Genomic DNA, 9,687 nt, shown 5'->3' with positions numbered 1-9,687 from the left:
CCGGGTTTTTTTTGGCCGGGCCCCGAAGCAAAAAAGGTTTTTTATGAGGGTTTTGGGGGGGGGCGATTGGGTTCCAAACAAACTTCCCTTTAAAAAAAAAAAAAAAAAAAAAAAAAAAAAAAAAAAAAAAAAAAAAAAAAAAAAAAAAAAAAAAAAAAAAAAAAAAAGCAGGGCATGCAGATGACTACAAAAGATGAAAAGCACTGACCTTGACGATGGTGTTTTTGGTTTGAAGCTCTGACAGTCTTCGCTGTGCTTCGGGGATGTTGCACACAAATTGACCGTAGCAGCGGAAAGCTTTCATCTGGTCGGATGCGCGCAGCATGAAACGGCATGTCAGGGCACCCGAGGCAAGCACCGGAGCTCTTTGACTGCGTTGCCAAGAAATCAGCGTGTGGGTGGGGGTCAATTTTCTTACGTGTTGGTTGAAGATGACGCTGATCACACGTCCAGTGGTCCTCTGCATGACACCCTGTAGATCTTGCAGGAATTGGTGGTGCACGTCGAGCAGCTGGTGAACGTTGTTGAAGATGACGCGAATGTCACGCGCATCCAAAATACTCTCCAAGGCAGGCTTGAAAGTGTTGTGGATAACTTCAAGCACGCCAACGTAGTTTTTCTCGGTTTGCGTCAGCTCGTCCAGCTGCATAACACAAACAGATTGGTTGCCCACAAAGGCCGGGTGGTAAACACGGTGAGGCAGAGATCATTCTTGGTGTTTATGAGAGGCAAGGGTGCAGTGTGTGTGTTCGGGAAGGGCATCATACCACGAGGGAGCGCCGCTCGTCAGGGGACAGGCCCGAGGCGGCGTAAATATTCTCATCGTCAAAGCTGGCAGACGTATCCGCCACCAAGGTCGATGACTGTACGTCGACAAGCGAGCGATAAATCTCATCCGAGTCCACTCCAGGCGAATCCTGAATGAAGAGGGAGGAACCCAGAGAGGGAGAGAGGGAGAGGGGGAGAGAGGAATAGAGGCAGCACAGCAGCCAAATTGAATCCAAGCGGCGAGCATAGCATCAAGCACCTGTCCGTTCGTTTGAAATGGAACTTCAAATGGCGACTCGCATCGACTCACCATGGTTAGGGAGGAGAAAGTTTGTACGAGGGTGGTATAGACATCTTCCTCCTCATCGGTGGGGGGTGCAGCTCGACGGGTGCCCTTGATGTCCTGAAAGCTGAGTGACTGGCCCACGAGATCCTCCAAGCTGGAATAGACATCTTGGCCAGCCTCGACAGCTGTATTCTGGGCCGGTTGGGAAGGGAATGGCCTAGACAGGATGAAACGGGTGCAAGGGGGCGTCGGTGAAACAAAAAATGAATGTGGACAAGTGCTCTACAAGGCCAATTGTTCACGCGCCAAGCCCCTGGCAGAGGGACCATCCCATCGTACCGGATACCAGCTTGTTGCACGATACGCGAGCGTGACCAGAGGGACAAAGCTTCCATGACCTGATGATGGGCACAAACGGCAAAATCAAGGACGTGGTGAGTATGCACAACAAGCCGAGGAGGACGACAAAGGCCGACACAAGCGGACCTTGGCAAAGTTGGAGGCATAGTAGAGCTCATCAGCGGAGAAAACATTTTCGGGCAGGTTGAAGGTGGTGTGCAGACATTCGATAAACTGGTTGATGTTTTGCATCTTCATAAACTGCATCTCAGGTGAGTTGTTGATGTGGGAGATGCAGCCGGGACGAATGCGATTAGCAGCGTGGCACAGAATGGTGCCATCCTATCAAAGTTTAAAAACATCAAGCCGGCAAGTTAAATGGAGTGGGGGTACTTGGAAGTCAAGTGGTGTGTGCAGTAGGAATATCCATGGGGCTTTTGGTGTTACAGTGGATAGGGATTGCCAACAAACCTGCAAGGCCATAGCAAGGTCAAAGACGCGGGCATGGGCTTGGAGAGACACATCGTCGGCACTCAAAACGCCCAGATCCCTGAGCCAGTGTGCGCATTGCTGCCACAGCTCGCCCATGGCGCTGGTGCGGGGCGGCGGCTACGTGCGGGTCCAAAGCCACTCTGGGCGCGCAGTTAGGCTGATTCTTGGTTGAGGTCCACGAGCTAGCTGACGGGTCTGCCCCGGAAGCTTGAACAAGCAGCCCTGAAAATGCCAGCCGAGTATGAATGTGTATGTGTGCGTGTGTGTGTGTTGCGAAGAAGGTGCGGATCACGCTTTCACTGCCATGAAAGCCACCACACTCTGGAAAGTTAAAACAAGAAAATGAGCACAACAGCCGGGACATCAATGGAGAGTTGAAGAAGACAGCGGGCCGATGGGAATAAATGCGACAAATCATACCGGAGGTGAGGCTCTCGCTTTTGGATTCTAGAAGATCTAAGTACACATTCAGGGTTCATGAGGTTAGCCGTGAACCCGGACATTGGCTATAACAACTTGAGACATAGAAAAAAAAAAGAAGCAAGAAAAAAAAAAAAAGAGCAAGGACAAGGCTACCGAGCGGGGGGGTCAAATGACGTCGGTGGCAAGCACGGCAGGCATGTAAAAACGGAAGACATAGAACACACACACACACACACACACACACACACACACACACACACACACACACACACACACACACACACACACACGCCACACACACAGAGGCCGAAGAGAAGGTTATGACAAGACAAGACAGGAGTGGTCAACGGAGCGCGGATGGTAGATGTCCTGTACGCCCCCTTCCTGATCAGATCAGGCAATGAAGGAGGTAGGAAACCATGGAAAGGAGACCAGACGAGGAAAGAAATCAAGAGCCCAAAGCGTAAATGCATGGGATGAACGGCTTCGATTTGCTCGCACACATGGCGAAACGAAAGCCACGACTGCAGCAGCCTGGCCGAGGGCGGCATACCAAGTCAAGGTCGCGCAAGGCGAGCGCTGGCCATTCACACCAGCACGTTTACGATAAAGCTACGTGAGAGCACCGAGGGGCAAACCAGGGTGAGCCAATTGAACAAGATCCCATCGCATCTCTCCCAGCACCCCATCAACATGGCCGCACCCCTCGGCCTGTGGACCCGTCGCTGCCATTGATGACGCTCGCTCGCTCAAGTCACACACCTCAAAGAGAAAAAGTCCACAGCTCCTCCTCCTCTGACATGTAGTAGCACTTTGAGAGAGAGAGAGAGAGAGAGAGAGAGAGAGAGAGAGAGAGATAGGGGGATTTGAGAGAGAGCCAGCATAAGAAATCGCTAATAACAACAAAAGAAAGGAAGAAACTAAGGGTGCCTTTAAGCCAGCCGCTTGCTAGCAAAAAACGATACCAGCAATTTGCTGACAATGGCATTGGATTGAACCCCCGCATGATGACTATTGGTTTGCCAGCATAAACACACGCAAATTCTTTTGTCAAACGACCAGGTCAAGGACAACATTTGGTAGCGGGAACCAGCGCTTTGGCTATGTAAAGTGTGTCCAACATCACACTATCGCTTAGACGTCATTAATTTTTTTTTCGGTGTGTGCCCGCCGCCGTTCGCTCCCGGCGCAGGAGGAGCAAACACCGGGTGGTGGTGGGGGGCGGGAGGCGGCGGTCTTGCGGATATAGGACAAGAGCTTGTACCTCCTGTCACCATGGGGGATGTTGGGTTAGCTGCGCCGAACATGGCTGAAGCTGGACATGTTTTGCGTCTGCCCTACGGCCCGCTGTTGGCGGCATCAACGCTGACCTTGACTCTCATGGCGACGCGCAGCGCCTTGGTGCTCGCCGTCTACGCCCTCGTGGCTGTCCTGGCCCATCGTGTCCACAGCACGCGTTTCGTGTGGGCCTTGCTGACGATAACGACCATTGCTGCGTGGGTGGGCGGCCTCAGCCATGCGCCTGAATTGCTGCGTCTTGCCGTTGCCATTTTGCTCCTCCGCCCAGACTCGCTCCCTGCTCCAACAAGCCCAGTCACGACAGCCGACATCAGTCCGATGCAGGCGCCCAGTACGGTGCCTGCCCGCTTGCCCTTGTTGCTTGTAGGCTGGTGCCTCACTCTTGGTGGCTGGACTCCCAACCCTTGGATCGCTTGCGCCCACAGCGTCTGCCTTGCTTACGCATCTTGGGCTGCCTTGAACCAGTACTTGCACAGCTTGACGCACAATCACCCCCATGCCCATGCCCCCGCTGACTATGGCCTTTCTTCCAATCTGGACTCTAATGCAACCGTCACAAACAGCGGCACAGGGGACAACGCTGCCTCTTTGCGCCAGCGCAGCGCCACCCACAGCTCCCAGGGGGTTGTCCGTGAAACCGTTTTTGGTGTGGATGCCCAAGCTCAGCCGTTGCACATGGTCACTCCTGCATCAACTTACCCTGCGCCAATGCCGCCAGTATCGCCGGCTTCGCCCTCAACGTCCTCCCTCTTGAGTACTGGCGATGCAGCTTTCCTCCTGCCCATTACCCTGCTCCTGCTGCACTCAATCCTGCTCTGCGTCATCTGGCTGCGGCTCACCGCCATTAGCCCAGCTAGCTTGACTGCTCTTCTTTTGCATCTAGCCCTCCTTGACCACGGCTGGGCCTGCGCACGGCAACCAGCCACCTATGCCACGCCCGTCATCGTGGTCTTGGGCGTTGCTCTGTTTCTCGTTGCCGCGGCCAACACGCCCATGTGGATGACATTAGACGCCCTCTGGTCCCTTTGTGGGGCAGCTGCTGCCGCCGCGCTTTTGCGCGCCGCCAATCCAGCCGCTCTCAATCCGGATCTGGGGCTTGAACTCCCCCTACATCAACCCCGGCCTGGTCCACGCTGGTCCACTCTCGTGGCGGATGCCATCCAGCATGTGCTGCACTTGGGGCGTGGTGCCTTGACCGGGCCTGCGGTGACCATTCTTATGGTGGCCTCCCCCTTTCGAGCACTCTCCATACCTCTGCTTGGTCTCCTCCTGCTCAAGTTGGCTCTGGATGCCGGCGTCGGTGTGTTCCGGCCATCCTTACTTCCAGCGTGTACTCTCGCTGGCAACGCACTCTTTTCCCTGACCGAGCCCGGCCACATGGCTAGCGCCGCGCTGCTCTTGATCCTGGGCATGGCTCGGGGCCTGGCAAGTGCTCGCTTACCCATTGCAGACCCCGTTACCCCGATAATGGCCCTGCTCACCGTCCTTGCCGCCGGCCTGACCCTGGGTTTGGGCGTGCCTGAACTGGCCGATGTCAACACGCAATACGTTTTGCTGGTTGCCACGTTGCTGGCAGCAGCTCAAGGGCCCGCTGCCTCGGAAGAAGCCCCATGTCGTCCGCCCAATGTCATCGCCGCCGGTCCTTTGCTCAGTGCCTTCCAGCGCTTGACGCGATCGTATGGTCTCTTTGCTCCAAGGCCCAAACTTGATGCGGCCACAGTTACTCGGGCTCCCGAAATGAGCCGATGGCTCGTGCGCTTCCTGACAGCCATCATGGTTGGTCGAACCTTGGCCCTGCGCCTCGAGCCGCCGGATACCGCCTCCACCGAACTCCCAGTGACAATGCCATCGCAGCTCTGGCTTGGCCTCGAGTTGGCTGCCAGCCTTGCAGTGGGCTTTTTAGCCCTCCATCTTCACCAAGCTCCCAAGTTCTCACGCTTTGGTGCGTGCACTGTTAAGAGTGGCATGCTGTGCCCTCACTTCTCAGAACATTCATGGTCTTTCATTTTTTGAGTACATTCTCAACACCTGCATAACACCTTTTCCTCACATGGGTCCGAATCTGTTGGCGCATTGCTTAGCGTTGACTGGCGTCGCTGTGAGTCTGGCCATCTGGTGCGCTACTCCTTGGTCAGCATTGGCGCTGGCCATGCCCTTTTCGCATGTACGCTAGTCCCAAAGACGCCCCATCCTTCCTTCCCTTCTACCCTCGCCATCCAAACGTCTTGAGTCTCACACTCACACTGGCCGCGTGCTGCCCGCCTTCGCCCAACCTTTAACAATGCATCGCAACGTATACATTATCGTTCTGGGTATTGATTGTGCGTTTTGCACCATCAACCCTCGCCACCAATTTGTACCGACTTTTGACCTTGAAGTTGGAAGTGGCTGTGCTTACCGGCGCCCTCGTCATTTTGGCGGCTAGCACTTCAACTGACATGGCAGATGGTACGCGTGCGATCCGAAATTATCCATCTCTACACCTTCCCTATGCTGTCCCCAGCCTGTTGAATACTGTTGAGTGGCACATTTCTCATCATGCGTTTGCTGTAGGTGGCAGTACAACAACTGCCGCACCATTTGCCAGCGGCGGATCGCGTGGTCACCCAACTCGAAATGGTTTAGCGACCATGGTGCGAGCAGCCGCAGCAATGGCCGTTCTGGTCGCCGCGGTCAGCTTGGGCTTGAAGCTGGTGGCTTCCACCTGTCGAACTCACGGCGTGGGGGTCTGCCTTGCCTCCACCGCCCACCAAAGCGGCATCTTGATATGGGACCAGGTGCGGGTCATTTTGTCAAGACAACCTTCGCCCTCAACCCACCCATCCTGACGATGTTGGTGTCGACAATGGCCGCCTGGTGCCGTGGTTGTCTTCCACACGGCTGTCATCTGCATGTGCCTGCAAATACCACCCTGACCATCACTCTCAATTGTGCCCTTGTCAGTTGGACGTCTTGTTGCTGTGTGTCGTTGTGGCGGCTAGTTTCGTGCACGAACACATACGGCCTCGTAAGTTGTTGCGCGTGACCCTGGGCATCAGGGCTTCTTGGTGAGGGCAGGCCCTCAGAATTGCACGCACGGCATTGAATCTCATGATGGATCCCATCTTCTTGATCGCTCTTTGCAGTCTGGACATCCTCGACTGGGCCGCGCTGGACGTGCTGGACCCTGTGGGTGGGTGGTGCTCTGGTCCAGCTGGAGCGCACATGGTTTGATTTCGACAAGGCGCTGAACAATCCTTTTATAGCACAAGCAGACACTTGGCGCCGTCTGGTTTGGCAAATCATCTGTTGCCTGGTGATGGCCACCCCAGCATGGAGTTGGCTTTATCATTGGTCTCGGAGCGAGCTGGATCGTGACCCTGCCCGTTGGCTGCCTGCTATCCTTTCTGGTTGGTTGTGGTCACGCATGGGGTTGACTTGGGTCTTAGCTCTCACCCAGACAGCTGCCGTCCTCGTCGACGTCTTCAGCGACGCTTTTGCCGGACTACACGAGATCAAGGGCAAACATCTTCTCTAGTCAACCGAGAGTAGTCTGTTACGAATGCGCCAGCCGGTAAAAACGCTGGTATAAACGCTGATCTTCCGCCTTCTTGGAAACGGATCGCCCTATTCTCGACATGGCGGGTGGCGAGAGTGATTCGACCAGACCGACTGAGAGCATCAGAGAAGCCAAGATGCGAGAGGCATGAGTTAGCAGACATGATGGAAGATCATTTCATATTCGAGTCGTGACATAGCTATCAAAATAATAGATTTATATATCATTCTGGTTCATCTCATGACACGAGCTGCAAAAACAAAATGAAAAAAAAAAAAAAAAAAATGAACAAAAGCAAAAGCGAGGTAAAATAGAAGCATTGGGCAGCAGCGCATGGAGCAACACAAAACGCGAGAAGATCTACACTCAGTCCAACGACAACAAGACGCTGTGTCATGCCTTCTATCTAGCATGACCAAGTGGCACGGGACGCAGGCTTATGCCTCATCCACTGGCAGGAGTGAAGAAAGGGAGGCGCCCGACACGATATCAGTAAACGTAGCCGTAACACCCAATTGATAGTGGAGGTAGTGAAGTAACTCCGTGCCCACGAGTGAGTCCACGCCCAACTGAATGAGCGGGCGTTTGACATCAATCTCCTCGGGACTCGTGCAAAAAATTTGCGCCACCTTTTCTCGGGCCTTTTCCAAGCGCTCTGCTGGAGTCAAGTCTGCCGAACCTGAGGTCTGTTTCAGAGTGCCCTTGAAATGGCTCCATCTCAGGTTGCCCGGCGCCAGCGGCACGGAGTCGTTACACAGAAAGTTGTTGATTCGAGTTGCCATCACATATGGTGGCAAGCGGGTCAAGCCTCGGACAGTGGCCAGGCGCAAAACCTCGGCCACCTCGGCCACGTGCACGAAGCCCGCTCCACGGGCCTGCAAAATGCGCGCTACAGTGGGATCGTTCTCCACCATGCCGGCACCAATGACTGGGCCCAGCGCAACGACCGTGGCAGGTAGGCCCTGGCGCTCACGCATCTGTGCCAAGCGCGTCGCGACAAGGTTGCCTGCTACGTAGTTGCCCTGCTCCAACCCACTCAAGTCCTGCGTACTAGTTGTCACGATGAAAAAGTCGAGCTGATCTGTCAGTGTGGTTTCGTGCAAATGCCACAGGCCAAATGCCTTACTCTCCACACCCTGCAAAAAGGTTTTGCGGTGCTGCGTCATCAGCACACCATCAGCCAGGCGCGCTGCCAGATGAATCACGCCTCGCAAGGGCCCGTGACGCCGAGCCTCGACCACCATGCGCTCCACCCGATCGCGATCCGTCACGTCGCAAGACACGAGATGAAGCTCGGCACCCAATGCCGCAAGTGAGGCGAGTAGGTGCTGCTGATACCGCGAAGGCTGGTTGGCGTTGCGTGACACCAAGACCAGGTGACGGGCCCCGTGTCGCGCCAGCATGTGAGCAACCCAGAGACCGACGCCCCCCAAGCCTCCTGTCACAATGTACACACCCTCGGGGTCATACTGCTCGACAGCAGACAGGGCGACCGTCGAGGGCAGGCGAGCTTCGGCGGCATCATCCATGACAAAGACGGCTTTGCGAAACGTCTTTCCCGCACTTTTCAAAGCCAGTGGCAGATTGGCTAGCTCAAACTCCTCAGTCTGAATTGGTCCATAGACGCCGCGCTCGAAGTAAGCTACAACGTCTGCCAGGAGATCTTTGATGACATGGGGATGACGATGTGCTAGGAGATCCAGCTGGCAAGAGATGTACGAAACATTCTGCAAAAGGTCGCCCATGTGCGTGTGCGCATTGTTCAGCATGTCGGCCTTGGCAATGTCCACAAAGCGAGCCGCCGGCGCACACGTCTCCAACAGGGCCTGACGCACATCGCCGGCGGCCGAAGAAAGCACAACAGATACGCCTGTCTGCTGAGTGGCCACCATGATGTCACGGAACATGCGGGTGGCATCACGTGAATCGGTCACGGCTAGACAGTTAAAATTTTCTTGCAGCCAGCGCCGCTTCTCCACGCTGCCGGCAGTGGCAATCACGCGGCAGCCGACGTGCTGCGCCAGCTGCAAAGCGCATTGCCCCACCCCGCTGGTAGCTGAATGAATCAGTAGCACGTCGTCTTGACTTAGGCGTGCTCGTTGCACCAGAGCCAAGTGGGCTGTGCCATACAGCGTGATGCAGGCTAGTGCATCCACAGCCGTGGAGGAAAGTGTGGAGGGGATTGGAAGCATCAAGTCGGTGGGGCATTGTACATAAGTGGCCAGACAGTTTTCCGCCAACGCCACCACGCGTTGTCCCTGGTTAGACCCGTCGAACAACCGGCCGATGCACCCAAAGCCAAGTTGTGCCTGTTGGCCGTCCTTGAGCTTGTCCAGCAGACCGGCTGTCAACATGACGTCCTACGCACACAGACGAGTTTTTATTGCAGACGCCGTTAAATTTGAATGCGTTGGAGAAGCAGGCGGAGCGCTTGGGAGCATACAGCGCGCAAAAAGCCCACAGACAAACGAGTGCGCAAGTATGGAAAGAAGAGGGTAGGGAGTTTGCGTTTGAGCACACCGCAAGACGGAGAAACAAACCT

At 55.2% G+C, this 9,687-nt stretch overlaps 2 protein-coding genes across 2 annotated transcripts in view; one reads left to right on the top strand and one right to left on the bottom strand.

The window, feature by feature from the left end:
* The window catches only part of MONBRDRAFT_31054 (uncharacterized protein), a 7,086-nt gene extending 2,338 nt beyond the window's left edge, over positions 1–4,748 (bottom strand). The window contains exons 1-14 of the mRNA XM_001742403.1: positions 4,307–4,748; positions 3,679–3,884; positions 3,071–3,201; positions 2,862–2,920; positions 2,535–2,692; positions 2,306–2,341; positions 2,025–2,107; positions 1,865–2,002; positions 1,541–1,735; positions 1,394–1,452; positions 1,079–1,271; positions 768–917; positions 419–643; positions 209–304 (exon numbers count right to left, since the gene is read on the bottom strand). Of these exons, the coding sequence (XP_001742455.1) occupies positions 209–304; positions 419–643; positions 768–917; positions 1,079–1,271; positions 1,394–1,452; positions 1,541–1,735; positions 1,865–2,002; positions 2,025–2,107; positions 2,306–2,341; positions 2,535–2,692; positions 2,862–2,920; positions 3,071–3,201; positions 3,679–3,884; positions 4,307–4,452 (1,875 nt within the window). The 5' untranslated portion in view covers positions 4,453–4,748. The remainder of the gene's footprint in view (positions 1–208; positions 305–418; positions 644–767; positions 918–1,078; positions 1,272–1,393; positions 1,453–1,540; positions 1,736–1,864; positions 2,003–2,024; positions 2,108–2,305; positions 2,342–2,534; positions 2,693–2,861; positions 2,921–3,070; positions 3,202–3,678; positions 3,885–4,306) is intronic.
* On the top strand, positions 3,584–7,371 carry MONBRDRAFT_35725 (uncharacterized protein; the record flags this gene model as incomplete). The annotated part of the gene is made up of 3 exons (XM_001742845.1): positions 3,584–5,549; positions 6,161–6,384; positions 7,047–7,371. 3 exons carry the CDS (start codon positions 3,584–3,586, stop codon positions 7,122–7,124), a joined length of 2,268 nt encoding a protein of 755 aa, XP_001742897.1. The 3' UTR covers positions 7,125–7,371.
* Between the last annotated feature and the right edge of the window lie 2,316 nt (positions 7,372–9,687).

The sequence above is a fragment of the Monosiga brevicollis genome, genomic scaffold, assembly GCF_000002865.3.
Source record: "Monosiga brevicollis MX1 MONBRscaffold_2 genomic scaffold, whole genome shotgun sequence".
Classification (NCBI taxonomy): Eukaryota; class Choanoflagellata; order Craspedida; family Salpingoecidae; genus Monosiga; species Monosiga brevicollis.
This window is presented reverse-complemented; position numbering and strand designations above follow the sequence as displayed.